The sequence below is a fragment of the Emys orbicularis genome, chromosome 1, assembly GCF_028017835.1.
Source record: "Emys orbicularis isolate rEmyOrb1 chromosome 1, rEmyOrb1.hap1, whole genome shotgun sequence".
NCBI classification, from domain to species: domain Eukaryota; kingdom Metazoa; phylum Chordata; order Testudines; family Emydidae; genus Emys; species Emys orbicularis.
This window is the reverse complement of record NC_088683.1, coordinates 309,200,769-309,217,247: the sequence shown is the minus strand read 5'-3', so window position 1 is coordinate 309,217,247 and position 16,479 is coordinate 309,200,769. Positions and strand designations below refer to the sequence as shown.

At 40.7% G+C, this 16,479-nt stretch overlaps 1 protein-coding gene across 1 annotated transcript in view; it reads right to left on the bottom strand.

Moving 5' to 3' along the window:
• The window catches only part of LRCH1 (leucine rich repeats and calponin homology domain containing 1), a 248,329-nt gene that overhangs the window by 87,732 nt on the left and 144,118 nt on the right, over window positions 1–16,479 (bottom strand). The window contains exons 6-7 of the mRNA XM_065402085.1: window positions 12,006–12,133; window positions 9,292–9,376 (exon numbers count right to left, since the gene is read on the bottom strand). Of these exons, the coding sequence (XP_065258157.1) occupies window positions 9,292–9,376; window positions 12,006–12,133 (213 nt within the window). The remainder of the gene's footprint in view (window positions 1–9,291; window positions 9,377–12,005; window positions 12,134–16,479) is intronic.

Sequence of the window (16,479 nt, the reverse complement as noted above, 5' to 3'; positions counted from 1 at the left end):
TGACCATCCAGCAGCTTAAAATAATCATATATAGGAAATAAATAAACTCAGACTGTCATTAAATCAGAGAAGCAGTAATGTCCCTTTCCACTTTTGCAAAGACATTCCTCAACACTTCCACAAATTCTGTCAAGCAGATGGCTTTCGCAGCATATCCAGAGAGATTATTTTGGACCTATTCAGGTCCTATTAATTTAGAAACTCTCAGCTGAAAATAGTGCAGTACAATGGCAACTTCTATTGGCATGATCACAAATTCTAAGAATTAAAGTTTGGGCAGGGTTTTTTGATCAGTGGAGTTATGCAAACAATTTAGAAAGAGTGTTAAAAGGTAAATGCAGCCTTGCTCATTTGCAATCATTCCTTTCACAGGCTATTCAGGGTTGTTGGTTTTTTTAACTGATGTAACTATGTAACTGATTTTCCCAGGTGTTTCCTGACAGCATAGGGCCAAATAGGAACTATCCAAAGCAACTTTGTAATTATACAAAAGTCATCATAGCTCTATCACAGGTGAAATACTGTATCTCATTTCCTTCATTTGTACTTTTATTTTTATTCAGTTAGCAATGGAAGCCGTTGACAGACTTTCAAGGATCAAAGCCGCAGAAAATGAAGAGTTTAATTTTCATCTTAAAAATCTAAGGCTACTGTAGCATTAATTTCAAACCATTTTAGTGCCTGATGCAGCCATTTTGAAAGCTTCTGCCTTCCTATGAGAAAGACAAGGTGGGTAAGGTAATATCTTTTACTGGACCAATTTCTGTTGGTGAGAGAGAAGCTTTCAAGCCACACAGGGCTCTTCAAGTCTGGGAAAGGTACTGTGGCTTGAAAGCTTGTCTCTCTCACCAACAGAAAGAAGTTGGTCCAATAAAAGATATTACCTCACGCACCTTCTCTCTTTACCTGGGACAACTACACATCACAAGAGAAACTTACTTACTTCATAGTAACTGGAAGTTTCTTGAGATGTGTGACCCCTATCTGTATTGCACTGTGGATATGTATGTCCTCCATGCATCAGGAGCTGGAGAATTTTGAAAGCAGCGTCTGTAGGACTGCACACGTGCCCTGGCTCACTTTGTGCCTCCAACCAAGGAGATAAAGGGCAGGGCAGACCGACCGCCTCTCCAGTTCTTTCTCTACTGAGAATAAAAAGATCCGTAGCAGAGGGAAAGGAGGGAGCATAGCGTAGTACAGTCTGGGACCACACATATCTTGAAGAACCTCTAGTTATTATAAGGTAGGTAGCTTTCTCTTCTTCGAGTGCTGGGTGATTGACCAGCAGTACCCAAATAAGAGGAGGGTGCGAGGTTGTAGATGACAAAAGCCCACCATTCTAAAAGATGCATCAGTGGAGGAGTCCTGTACCAAGGCACAGTGTCTGGTGAGAAATAGTCTGGGAGACTTTCTGATTGATTATGTTCTCTGCAGGTAAAAGGCTAAAGTTCACCAAACATCGAGGACATGGATACCCCTTTCTTCTGAGGGTAAGGGTGGGTTTGGGAAGAACACAGCTAAGTGAATTGACTGGTTCAGGTGAAACTCTGAAAATACTTTGGAGTGAATTTAGGGTATAAACATAATGAAAATTTGTCCTTATGGAATATAGCGGGGGGGGGGAGGGATAGCTCAGTGGTTTGAGCATTGGCCTGCTAAACCCAGGGTTGTGAGTTCAATCCTTGAAGGGGCCATTTAGGGATCGGGGGGCAAAAATCTGTCTGGGGATTGGTCCTGCTTTGAGCAGGGGGGTTGGACTAGATGATCTCCTGAGGTCCCTTCCAACCCTGATATTCTGTGATTCTGTAAGGAGAATCCACCATCAGTGCTCCAAGCTCACCAATCCTTCTGGCTGAGGTGACAGCTACGAGGTATGTGACTGTCAAGGACAGGAGAGACACGGAGCTAGAAGTTAATGATTCAAAGGGAGCTTAGTTAATATGGAGAGAACAAGATTCAAGTTCCATTGAGGAGTGGGCCTTTTCATGGGCAGAAAGATTCTGATTAGGCCTTTCCAGAATCTGCTAGTCAATGGGTGCACGAAGACGGAGTGGCCCTGCGAAGGTGTGCACTGATTGTTGCCAAGTGGACTGTAAGGAGCTGATGGACAAACCTGATGTCTTTAAGGAAAAAAAATAAAGTCCAGAACAAGAAGATTAGCTGCAGCTTTCAGGGGTACACATCTGATGCCCACAGATTAAAAAAAAAAAAGCTTCCATTTAAGTAGGTAACATTTTCTAGTGGAATCCTTCCTATTATTAGAAAAGATGTTCTGTGCAGCTTCAAAACACGAGAGCTCTAAGGATGATGCCCATCCAAAAAACAAGCCCTGAGATGAAGCAGATGGGGGTTGGGACATTTGATCTTGCCATTCCCCTGGGTCAGGAGATCAGGAAATGTTGGAATAATGATTGGTGCCTGAGATGGCATGCATAGATGGTCTGGGAATCAAAACTTTCTGGGCCACTTGAGGGCAATGAGGATGACTCCTGTCCTGCTGAATCTTGTGTAAAGCCCAAGGCAGGAGTAGTAGTGGAGGGAAGGCATAGTTCAAGGGATCTGATCATGGAAGAAATAGAGAGTCACCATGTGAGAGGGTCATGTCCACATGACTGTAGGTGTCCTTCATGTTGGGAGGTGTAAAGCGCATGTCCTTTTCCAGGGACGGAATTATAGATGCCAATGTGACCATGCAAAACTTGAATTTGAAAATAAAGATGGCAGAGGTCGAGAATGGGTCTCCAACCACCCTTCTTTTTGGATGCTAGGAAGTATGTCAAGTAAAAACCCCTTCCTTGGTACTAATGAGGAACCTGCTCTATCACTTCTCACTGTAAGAGGGATTCCACTTCTTGTTTGAGAATCTTCTTGTGAGAGTGGCCCCCAAAAGAGGGCAGGGCAGCGGTTTTGGATGGGGTAGGGACAAACTGTATCATATAGCCAGAATGGATGACATTACGCACCCACTTGTCCATTGTCATTGAACTCCAGGTGTTGAAAAAGAGGGCTAGACAACCCCTAAAGAGTACGCGAGGGCCAGGAGGTGTAGGTCTTAGTAGTCTGCAGCTCTCAAGCTCCCATCACAAATAACATTTTGCTGAGGGCTAGCACTGGGCTGAGAAAGATGTGGGGCAAAGCAGGTCTTTTGAACCCTCTGCCTCTTACAGGATGGCTTGTAAGGTCTCTGGTGGTAGAACCGTTGTGCCATCAGTCTAGGCTTGCATGGCTGCTGGTGGAATTTTCTCTTTGGGGCAAGTGTATATATTCCCAGGGAGCGGAGGGTGGCCCTGGAGTCCTTTAGAGTGTGTAAGGACTCCTCTGTCTTCTGATTAAACAGTCTGATCAAAGGGTGGATCTTCAACAGTGTTCTGGACCTCCCTGGAAAACCCCAAAGCCTGGAGCCGCAACTCCCTGTACATTACAATGGCAGTAGCCCTTGCACTGGAAGATGCATCAGCTGTCTCTACCACTGATTAGAAAGTGGTTCTGGCAACCAATTTGCCTTCCTCTATGAGAGCCTGGAATTGAGCTCTGTTCTGCTGTGGAAGTCTGTCAGCAAAGTCCCGAACTATTCAAAATTCACAGAATTCGTACTTAGCCATCAGTGCCTGGTAGTTGGTTATCCTGAACTGGAGGCTAGAAGAAAAGAACTTCTCTCCCAGTAAATTGAGAAGCTTGCCCTCCTTATCAGTTAGGGGGTTTGCTGCTTAGATTTCACTGTGACGGCCTGGACCAATGAGAGAACAGAAATTCCACAGCTTTGGCTGGGACATAGTACCATCTATCTGTCCTGTTAGGGGTTGGGGCATAGGTAGCCAGGGGATGCCAGACTGTTCTAGATGGCTCCAGGATGGCTTCATTAACAGGGAGTGCTATTTGAGTAAAGCCAGAGGACTGGAGGCTGTCTAGGAGCTTGTGTTGAGGATCCTGAATCTCCTAAAGAGGAATCTGCAAGCTCCCCTGTAATTCTGTGAGGAAGTTCTTGGAATTGCTTATAGTAATGGGGGGTGGGGGTGGAGACATTGGAAACACAGCCTCATCTGGAGATGAAAATGGCAATCTTCTCAGTTCCAATGGAACTGACAGATTTGGCACATACTCCTTCTCCTCAGGTGGCAGTTCTGGTTGCCCTCTCTGAAGGGAGAGAAGGGACAACTCCCTAGCATACTGGCCAATTCTGCAGGATGGTATTGGTCCCATGGCACCCAGTATGGCCAATAAGATAGATCAAATGGGGATTTCAGAGGTCCCCATTGCATGGGGTACCAATGGTTCTGAGGAGGTGATGAGACGAATGTTGGTCCCAAGCTGCTCCAGGTCTTCTGACCAGGAAGGTGTGTTTTGGAGGAGGGAATAATAATATGGAGATGGAGATATACCTATCTCACAGAACTGGAAGGGACCCTGAAGGGTCATTGAGTCCAGCCCCCTGCCTTCACTAGGGGGACCAAGTACTGTTTTTGCCCCAGATCTCTAAGTGGCCCCCTCAAGGATTGAACTCACAACCCTGGGTTTAGCAGGCCAATGCTCAAACCACTGAGCTATCCCTCCCCCCAATAATAATGATTCATCAGGCAGTTCAGAATCTACCGATGAGGAGAAAGCCAATTCTGGGCCCAACAGCAATACAGATGGTGCCGCTGGAGGAAAGTCACAGCCCAAAGATGGAACGGGAGACAGACTCGTCCCAAATGTTGGCTCTTCTGGTGGAGTCAGAACCTCTCTTGAGATGGAGGGACCTGATGGAGTAGGAGACTCCAGATCTGGAAGAGCAAAGATGTCCTCAGGAGCAGCACAGGTCTCAGCTCTTCCTAGAAGGAGAGGGGTCCTGCCCATTCGAACTGCTGGAGCCACAGTACAGATAGTCTGAGACACAGTCATGGAAGACAAAGACTGTACCATGGGTAACCAATGCTCTCAGTGATCGGTCTTCATCAGTACTGGTGGATCCCAGGGTTTGTGTTTTGAAGATTCCAGAGACACTGGTGCTGGCAGATCGTGATTCAGTGCCAATGAAGCCCTAAACTTGTGGGCTTTCTTGTCACGCTGCTGAGATTTAAGATGTACTAAGTTCTTTTGGGCTGAGCTTAGAGACATGCTTGGTTTAGGCAGGGTTGAATCCAACTTCTTCAAAGTGGATTTGGAGGAAGATTTAGTTTCATGCTTATGAGAATGCTCTCTGTTCTCCTGACAAAACCCTGCTGAAAGTCCTGAGCAAGGTCTCATGAGAGAAGGCGCACTCCTTGCTGAGTCAGGCTCATGGATGAACAGAGGGGTGAGTGGGTGGGAGGGGGTGCCTGAGAGGGGCTCCCAACCTAGTTCCGATTGCGGCCTCATGGCCTTTTCCATTAGGTGTTTCCTTGGACAAAATTCCCACCCTTCCTGGGTATGACTGGGGAACAAACAGCAGATATTGCACCTTGCCACGACACGGATTTTCCCAAGGCAGTACATGCAGCATTGATGGTCATCACTGACTGAGAAGGATCACAGGCAAGAAGCACAAATTTTGAACCCTGGAGTCCTGGGCATAGACCAATATCCAAAATGGGGTACAGAGGAAGGAGTGATCTCCAGATTTGGGAGACTAATTATAAAATACTATAAACTATTAGATAAAACCTCTAAATTCTAAAACTTCTAAAAATTATTTACAGATATCTAAATATATGTTAACAGATAAAGAAATAAATTCAAAGCTTTGGACGCTGGAGGTTCTGACCCGGACCATGGGGTGGTGAGAAGGAACCAGAGACGCAGTCGGTCCACCCACTCTTTATCTCCTCAGTCAGAGGCACGAGGTGAGCCAGGGCGCATATGCGGATCAACAGCCACTGCTTTCAAAATTCTCCGGCTTCAGGTGCATGGAGCGCATACATCCCCACAGGGGAAAACACATAGGGACCAGCACTCAAAGCAGAACCTACAGTGCTAGTACCAATGCCATATCCTTCAGGGTAATGGTGCAGAGAAAGCAAATGGATCTTCATATGCCATATTTAATCTTGATCTCCCTATGCAAATCTCAAATACTACTGTTAAAGGAATAAAAATATGCTGCTGTTCTAGTGAATTTTAACTGAGACAGAAATTTTAAAGAAAAAAGGTGACTCAGAGTATTATCCATCATCTCTAAAGATGAACGAGATACTGTAAAGGAGATACCATTGAAAAGCAGGATTTATCTCACAGTTGCCATAATCAATATATTGTCCTCAGAAACAATACATGAAAGGAGAAGATGTGATATTGGCAATATCCAGGACTACACTTCAGCTATAAAGAAATGACCTCTATGATGCTGTCAGGGTCAGACCAGCTAGACAGAGAATATATGTAATTTGTTCATTTAGCCCACTATCCCCTCTCCTTCCTTTCTGTATGTGCCCAACTGCATATCTAACAAAATTCCTAAAATGTACATCAGTGTTAAATGACACAAAAACTTCACTTAATTTGAATAAAAAAATCCCCTTTTTATTTAAATTACACAAAAATCTCACACATACTTGGAAAAAGAACCGTAAATAGAATGAGCTCTGTCTCACATTTTATGAATGAACTGAAATATAATTAATCTTAGGGAACTATGAGTCAATTTGTTTTGATATATTTGTAAAGATAGTCTCAGTAAGAAAGATGAGCTTTTTGTACATTGTAAAAGCATTCACATTTTAAAGGAGTGGAAGTGATTATAATCTAATTTAACATGCTCTATTTGAAAAGATCATGGATGTATTTGGTTACAAAACGTGGACTTGAAATCACAATGTACTATAAACTTTTTGCAAAATTTCCATGTACAATAGAGATCTCAAAGTATGATGTACAAGAAAATGTGATACCATTCACTTCTCTCATGTTAAATTCACTATGCATGTTTAGGATTCATGATCTACTTCCCATTTTCTCTATTATTGGAAAGAGAAAAAGAATGAATGAATAAATATATGAATATTACATAATTAATCTTTGTGCTATAATATGAAAAAGGGGTGGTTTCACTCCTGCTATTTTCTTAAAACAATTTTTCCAGTGTAGGCCTGCTACATTTTAATTACAGGAGGGACAATCCATTTTCTAAAAATATTCTTTATAGTCACACAGAAAGCTCTGGAATAACAGTGCTTCATTAACAAGCTTAGTCACTTTAAGCAAACATATGAGAAAAGCAATATGGAGAAATATGGCAATAAGAAAATTCAGACTCCTTGAATGGAATATATGCTCCCAGGACTATAGGGAAACTATTAAAACTCTGGCCTGAAATTGCAGCGATTCAGCTTCATTTCTAGGAGGAAACTTGTCAAAATACTTTCCAATTTATGTCCTTTTTAATGTTCTAACATTTAAAAAACAAACCAATTTATATCCTTTATGACAAGTGCTCATTAGTTTCTATTTGTTTTTGTATTAACAATAAATTCAGTTTCTAGACTGCCATCTTTCTCCTTGCACAACTTCCAAAAAACTTCTCTCCTACCCATTTGAGAGGCAGATGAGCACTGAAAATCAGCATAAACATGTTCAGAGTCGCAAAATATGCATTCCTTTAAAGTGACATGAATTCCTCCCATCAATCAGACCAAAAATTCTATGGCAGCTTGGACAAGTTTCTGCAAGTTCATCATTCAATTACTTTGGAGATTTGCTCCCCATTCACTGTCATTATTATTTATAGTGGCTAAAAGTGTGCCCCATGTCTTGCTGACCCTCACCACCGAATTCCCCACTTGTGGCTGCCTGACTTACAAAAAAACCAATCAAACAGAATTCATATTTGAGCATCAAGTATACAAAGGAGGGTGGGAGGAAAGGGTGCGGACTGGACACATGGCCTCTTCTGATCCTTCTCACATTTACAACATCTAAGTAACGAAGCAGCTTTGGCCACTGCTGCTCCCTGGGGGAGCCCCTATCTGGGACCAGGACAAGGGGAGGCCACACACATGGGCTCACCAACACTCACTTTCCCACGAAAATCCATACTTTACAAGAAGTACAGAAAATGGCAGCATTCTCTTTATAAAAATTAAAAGGAGAAGTTAAAGCTTTCATCATGCCACTATGTGATGATATGGTTCCTTTGGTTAGTATCAAGAACATGGCAGGCGTTGTACAAAAAAAGAAAAAGGCATGTACCAAATAAAGTCCAAAAGTCATGACACACTGGGAGCTGTATTACACAGCTAACCTTCATCCTTTTCCTTTCCTTCTTCATTTTCCCCCATACCTCATTACTTTCCCTGTCATATTCTCCACATTATCTCCCACCCTTCTTTTTCCTATTTCCCTCCCATGCTCTTTTCCATTCATCCATTTTCACTTGCTCTTCTCAACTCCCCCGAAGATTCAATTTACCTATCCTTTTCTCTTTTTGCAGTACCCCTTTCTCTCAGCAGCCTCCCACTGTCCTGTTCACTCCTCTCTCTTTCTTCTTTTAAATGTACAATATTTTAGAAACTGCACCAAGTCCAAATTAGTCCTTTCGGGAGACCCACCTCAAAAGGCTCTATTTTCAATTTTGTGCTTCCAAAAAAAATGCCAGTTCAGCGGCAAAGTAGAGTGCCAGCCTGGCATCTGCTTTAATGAATACACCTCTACCCCGATATAACGCGACCCGATATAACACGAATTTGGATATAACACGGTAAAGCAGCGCTCGGGGGGGGGAGGGCGGGGCTGTGCACTCCGGCGGATCAAACCAAGTTCGATATAACGCGGTTTCACCTATAACGCAGTAAGATTTTTTGGCTCCCAAGGACAGCGTTATATCGAGGTAGAGGTGTATTTAGAGAACAAAACAGCCAAGTGCAAGAACATTACAAAGCAGCTGTAACACTGAGACTGTGTCTTCCAGTGGCCTTTAGACAGCATGAACTTGAAAAGAAGATCTGAGTGGTGGAAGCAAAATAATAATAAATTTAGGGTCAGATTTTCAAAGGTGCCTAAAGGAGTTTGGTGCCCAATCCTCATTGACTTTCAATCAGAGCGAGATAAATAATTAATTCTCGTAGGCAATAAAATCACAAAGGCATCAATCCACTCATGATGAACCTTCGTTCTTCAGTAATGTATTCTTAAAACCTTTTGAAATAAGTGTTTTGACAGCCCCCTCCAAAGGGTATATAGAATAAAGTTTCTCTTCTATCCTCATCATTTCACTCTTTACTTTTGTAGAAATTTCTGTCCAGGGTTTGGCTGCATATTTTTGATACATAGAAAGCATCTCCACAAAACTATCCAACTGGAACCAAAATGGCTGAAAAAGCAAAAATTCAGGTAAGTTACCTCTGTAGCTGACAAACGTTTATCTCCGTTATCACTGCCAACACCTGAATCAGAATCCTTCTTACTTGGATATATGTCGTCAATGCTAAATGTAAACAAAAGTGAACAGAAAGTTATTTTAGTGTGCACTAAGAGCCTGATCCTGATCTCAGTGAAGTCAGTGCCAAAACTTCCATTAGCCTCTATGGTCCAAGATCAATCCCTTAACAAATTAATAATATAATACATGTGAAGTAAGACTGGTAACATTATTGTGCAAATGTTCAATGTCAAGTAAAATGAATTAAACGAACAACTCGACAAGTTCCTCTAAGAAGATAGTAAACTTACAGGTTAAAAATAGGAAAAAATAATCTATTGTTAAATCATCCTTTTTTGTTCACAAAGATAAAAACTGCCAGTAGTTTAGCAGCATTCTGATTGCTTAGCATATCCCCAAACTGACTTTCAAATCAACTAAAATAGTTGAACTCAGACTGTAGTCAACTGAATCGCACCTGAGCATTAATATGTTAAAAATTAATTGGTGTTGGAGGAAAGGGCGTTGGCGCTCCCTAGAGCATGAAGTAATTAATAACATAGGTACCTTTGTGACATGCATTAATTTAAAAACTCCTTGAGGTTTACTTATTTAAATTGGTAAACCATAATAATGCCAGGTACCTTCTGCTCTGGTTTCATTGCCTAATATATGACCTTTACTCATTGTACAGTACAATATTAGTCATATGCTCATGTTCCTATGATAATACATTGACCATCACATTTTTTCCACATCACACATTTCTGTCTATTTGTGATCTAAAACATTACATTGTAATCCTGCCCAATTCCACCTTATTTTTTTTTGCACATTGTCACTTTCTCAGCAACTAGACATATTTACCAATAAAAATGAAAAACGCAATTTTAAGCGTCTTTGTAAAAGCCAGGTCTCTGATTAAGGCTCAGTTTTTGCCATCTGTTATCAGTAAATACTGGGACTTCGTGTGAAATAATTTGTGGAAATCCCAGAGGTTTTGTGTTTCTTTGGTTTCTTTGTTTCTTATTCTCAGAAACATGAAAACAGTATTTTCCATAATTTTTGGTTTTTCATTGGCTAGTGGAAAAGCTAATGAATACAAAGGATATACTTGTGCTAAAGTATATGTGATAAATTAATAAAGTATAACACAGGAATGTAGAAAAAGTCTGCTGTTCCTGATATGTAATAAATACAATGCTTGAGGACCTATCATTATTAATGTGGTAGCATATAGAAGTCCCAGTTATGGACCAGGACCCCACTGTTCTTGTCACTTGCATGAACATACAACAAAAAGACGCCGCTGTATGTCCCATGAGTAAATTAAATGAAAGCCTTTTCAACTTTGACGAAGTAGATCTCTCTCATAATAAACTATATGCTCATTTTATACCATTATACCACTGGTCACAACTCCATAGCTAAAGCTGAATTTCATTTTAGACTAAAACCAAGCATTAAACTATTTTATATAGGATAAATATAGCATATCCACCCCAAATTTACAGGGGTTACTCTCTGAGTACAGGATGAATTTTTGAGAATTTACCTGAAAAATCTATCAATTAGTTTATGAGTTCAAATTAATTTAAGAATTGGTTCTTTAAGAAATGTAGCACCTGTCAGTCTTTTCTTTGTCCCGAATGATCTTAATAAGGAACAACAAAGACTTTTTAAACTATCTTGATAATTAAAATTCATTGAAGTCTTGTGCATACACCATGTTTGAAGAAATTAGGTTGCAAATAAGATAAATAATTAATTATTGTATTTAATATTATTATACAGGTTATCAACAGGGCTCTCCCTGCCCATCTTTTCCTTCATATAGCGCTAGTGCCTGTAACATAGCTCTCTAAACCAATAAACCAACTGAAAATTAAAGGCACAATCCACCAACACACTTTGGCTGCCTTGCACTGCTCTAGTGATGCAAAGCAGATGTAATCCCGGTTCTGGCTGCTTTGTGCTGCTCTGGTGTACCAGTGAATTCGCTGTTTACAATTACAATTTTAAAAAATATTAAAGTTGATCCTACTTATCTCAGGTCATTAGAAATATCATAATGGTAGCATTTTTTACTGTTTGTATCTGAAAAGTTTTTTAAAAAACAAGGATATCCCTAGACAAACTTACTAACGTTGAGTTAAGGTTGAGAAGACAAAACAGTAATTAGATCAACATTTTATCACATTATCCCCAAACTCAGCATTACCAATCCAAGAAATTCAGAGTTAAAATTACACTTAAAAGAAATCCAACCATGTTAAGTTTTGGAAATGCACAGTTAAGTCATCTCAAAAACCTTAACTCTGCCCAGTAGTGATAACATGAGGGGGGAAAACATGAAAAACACCAAAGTGTATTTAAAAATCAATCTAATCTAATCTGAGTCCATCAAAACTAAAACATCTTAATCAAATTACATGGTTATGGTGGAGGGTAATATTTAATAATCACCAAGATTACATTTAAGTTATGTTATAATCATTCTGAAGTAATACAGGGGTTTCTCTGGAATAAAGATTATTAATTCAGATGAGAGTTTTATTCAAAAAGGTACAGCTGACATAAACCTACTTTGAAAACTCTTGAAGTAAAAGAATAAAAAATATATTCCACTTTGTTTCCAGACTGCTAGAACTGATTTATGTGAACAAAGAATGCAATGTTAATCTTTTGTACTTACCTCTCTTCCACAGGTTGCTGCAAGTGTGGTCGTTCTATGGCATTAAGATAAAGTGAGTCTGTTGTTTTAATCTGGCACGCCTGTATGCTCAGATATTTGAATATGTGCACTTTACCCTTTATACAAATCTATTAGGATGAGAAAAAAAAACATTTATAACCATAAAGATTTAAAAATATATATTTGCTCCAAATTTGACCTTACTAATATTAACTTCCTAGAAAAATAGTAGACAGGATGTTTTCCATCAGATTATATCGTTTAAAAAAATTACAACAAAAACAGTGTGCAATCTCATTTTGCTGCTTTGGAGAAGACGTTAAGAAGTAGCAATGGAGATAATGGGAATTTTACCAATGCCTTCAATTGGAGCATGCCCACTGTGACCCGTGTGGGTTTGGGCAAGATGTGCACAACTTTATGTCTTCTAGTATAAATACATTCCAAGAATAATGCACATCTCCCTTAACATCAAGAACAACATAAGTGTGTAGAGACAGTAGAAACAAGAAGCAGCCATATCAACATATGCTACATTATAAATCCAGGAGAAAAATACTGTACCTTCCCCCTCCGCAATGGAGAAAGACAAAACAAATGATATTTTTCAGTTTATAAGTAATAAATATTTTTTATTTTAAGAAAGTAGTTAACAGGGCACTTAAATCAAATGTTCTGTCTCTTTCTATTTAGTTAAATTGTCTTTACAAGTTTCTACGCATTTGTATGATGCATTTATTCCATTTGAGAAAAAAACTGAACTCAGATTTCTAATCTCACCACTTGGTGGTGTCTGCTTCACTTATCTTTTAAAATCAGCTTTATGGGTAATGGAAAAATGGAAAATGTTTTCATTTTCTTTAAGCAAATCACGTCTTACTCTTATTCCATGCAAGTGATGCCCGTCAATCAACAATCATTTTTGGCTCCCATAGCAGAGCTGTAATAGTTTAATGAGTCCAAACAATGACAATGGAAAACTTTGGACGGCAGAAGCCTACAGAGAACACAGGCATTTCCTTCAGTTTTACTGTAGTACTCACTTATAGTACCCGCAAGTACCTGCATACAGCAACTTCACACTGAGAAAGATATAGCATCATCTACTGGTGGAGGTACTATCTACACTAATCATTACAATGTTCCCCTCTCTAGTTAAATATCAATTTAAACAGTAACGCCTAGGAATCCAAGTCGTCTGCCATCCATGCAGATTTCCATGTTAATCTGCCCCCTCAAGTCCTGTATTCAGTCATGTACGCATCACTCATAGTTGGATCTAAATGATCAGCGAGTGAAGGATTCATGTCCTCTAGATCAGGCCTATCTGTTGTGGTCAGACTGCCTGATGAAGATGGCACAGTGTTGAGGTTCCTAGAACACCCCAGCAATTCTTTGTCCACAATCAGTCTCCCTTTATTAGCCATAGGAACCTGCTGAGTACCTCCAAATCCTCTACTGAAGCCCTCTGGAATAGTTGTTGAGCATCCTCAATGTTTGCCCTCCCCTTTCTTTCAGTGAATCTGGGCACCAATTCTCAATGCAATACAAAAGGATGGGCTCTCACTTTTTAAAAAAAAAATCAGCAATGATAAGTTGTTTAGTTTCTTAATTATTGTGTAATGTCCCCTCCAAAAAGGAGTAATTTGGGGATTTTTCCAGTTGCATACCTACAGCTCTCTCCTTCCTGGATGGGCAGATCTTTTTCCTCTTTTCCTGACATCTTGTGCTCGACATGTTCATTTCCAGCTCATCTGTTCCTCCACTTTCTGGAATGCTGTCATCAGGTCACTGATGGTAGATTCCACCATGTCACCCCCCTGTGTAGGTGCAGAGGGCCTTACCAATTCTTGCTGCCTGAACATCAAGTCACAGGGAAGCATGGGTTTGCGGAACCCAAAAATAACTTGTGACTGTGACACCAGGGAAAACTGATGTGGGGGCTGCCTCACAGGAATATTCCCTGGCTTAAGCACAACCCGATGTTGCATCCAATCATATCTCCCAAGCTCTTCATTATTCCTGGAGAACACGGTGGCATGTTGTACAAGCAACTGTTCTAATCACTTCCCTTTGTTGCTTTCTACGGCTGCTTTTGTTAAGTCAACCCCTAGCTCTTTTACTGACTGGACTGCAACATAGCTCTTGATCTCTGCCCCTTTGGGAGGCTTTGAGACACTAGTTATCTTGGACACTGTCCCCATGGCCTGATTTTTCTCTAGCTACATTTCCTGGTCAGTCACGTTAATTGCACTTATCCATATCACACCCTTTGGTCCAGCTCGAAAAAATAGAGTTTTGCTAAACAGCAATCCTGACCAGATATTGGTGGCTTCAAATACTCCTACAGATTCACTGCAGCTGTCCTTTATCATCAGGGGTATTATTGCATGATTAGCTGGCTTCACCACAACTTTACCTGAGCCTTCACAGGAAGGACAAGGTTCCTCTCTGTCATCCTGTAGGCAAGGTAGAGGCACCTCTAAAAACCCCAGGTCCACACTTCCTCCTGCCAACATCCAGCAGGGGTATCTGAATGTTATCCAGGGACAAAACTCTTCTATTAATACCCCAAGAATTCTTGTGATGCCCTCGGATGAAATCCTCTCCTGACATAACAGCACTAGAAATACTGGTCACCACAACAAAAGTCCACCTAGTATGCAAAGACCCCAAGTTCAGGGGCAGCACTGTTGTTTAACACTCACCAGTTTAATTATGAATATTAAATAAATATATATATATATAGGTCATCGAGTCCAGCTCCCTGCCTTCACTAGCAGGACCAAGTACTGATTTTGCCCCAGATCCCTAAATGGCCCCCTCAAGGACTGAACTCACAACCCTGGGTTTAGCAGGCCAATGCTCAAACCACTGAGCTATCCCTCCCCCAGTACAAACTCCTGCAGTACAAATTCTCTTCTCTTTCAGCACTAGGTGTTCGCCATAGATCAGATTTATTTCAGATCCTGAGTTCAACAGCATTGTAATTTTCCAGGCATCGATGTCTCCAGACACATAGTAACCAGGTGTCTGTGTAGCTCCTGACTGGCCCATTCTAAGAGTTGCTGATGGTGGCCCTACTGCATCAGCAACTTCTTGTTTCCCTTGGTGTGGCTTACATCTGTTTGGGCAATTCTGTCTCCAGTGGCCTTTGCTTCTACATCACCTGCAAATGTCATCTGTCATGGGACGCACTTGGGAAACAGTCTCTCTCTTCTGACCTATGGGATGCCTGTGAATAGGTTGCACATGGGCCTCTGCCAATTATTTAGCCACTTCACTAGCAATAATTTCTTGAAGTGCAACATCTGGTATAAGGGAATACCCTAACGCTGCGAATTAGCAGCTAATACCTTTAAGAGAAACATTAATTTCTTCTTCCACATTTTTGAACTCTGCATATAATCAGGTCCATAGATATGTCCAGTATGTTATCCTTCACCAGCAGGTTATGAAGTTCTCCTCTTAAGCTGTTTACAAACTGACTTTTCACACAGAATACTCTCATGGCTTGCCAGTTCCAGATGTGGAACAGCCGATTCTGCTTCACTAGAGTCATCTCCTAGACGGGGGTATGACGTAAAGGCCTACTGAACAATCTCCTTAATGCACGCTATAACTCTACAGGGGTTCCTCTTCCAGATGCCTTCTGGCTTGCCATTCCTTCCAGTATTTCAAAAAGACCAATGGCCTTTCACAGAGGTTATATAAGTGTTTGTGTGACTGTCTATAAGAACCATGATCCGCATTGGGAAGCTGCTGGTAAAATACTTTGGCATCACTATTCAAAAGTACAGCTTCGTACTGTGCTGCTTCCTCATCAGTCCACTCAAAGTCTGTGAAGACTCAAAGATTCCAGTCTCATCTGCATGACCAGTAAATTTCTTCTCAGGCAAAAGAGCTTCTGCCATCTTGAAGCCACCAGTTGTAATATTTGCTTACAGAATCAGAGATTTACTGGGACACAGCAAGCACCAACTTAGTACACACAGGCAGGACAGATCTTCCTGCTAACCCCTCAGGTCATATCAACAACATAACATACAAGGCAACAACTTAACAGTAAGATATAGCACTGTCTACTGGTGGAAGTGTTGTCTACATTCATCATCACAATACATTACACTTCAAGGCAGGCTATATCCAAATATGGAACTTCTTAGTTTCTATGTGCATCACATACAGTAGGCTTACAGAAAGTTGTTTTAACTAGATTATTCCCTGTCTTGAACATATTAGTGGCTTGTTAATTGGTAAAATCACACCAAAGCTTCCTGAAATGTCTGCCCATTCACTTATAGTAGTTATGGAACATAGGTTTATCCACAACATTTCTCTTACAATTTCCCCCATCATCATCATAAAAATATCCTGTTTATTAGCAGTAACCATTGAAGGAAGACAGGCAAATGAAATAAAGATTACCAATGTATTTATAAAGTAGCTGCAATTTAGTGGGGGGAATATTCTA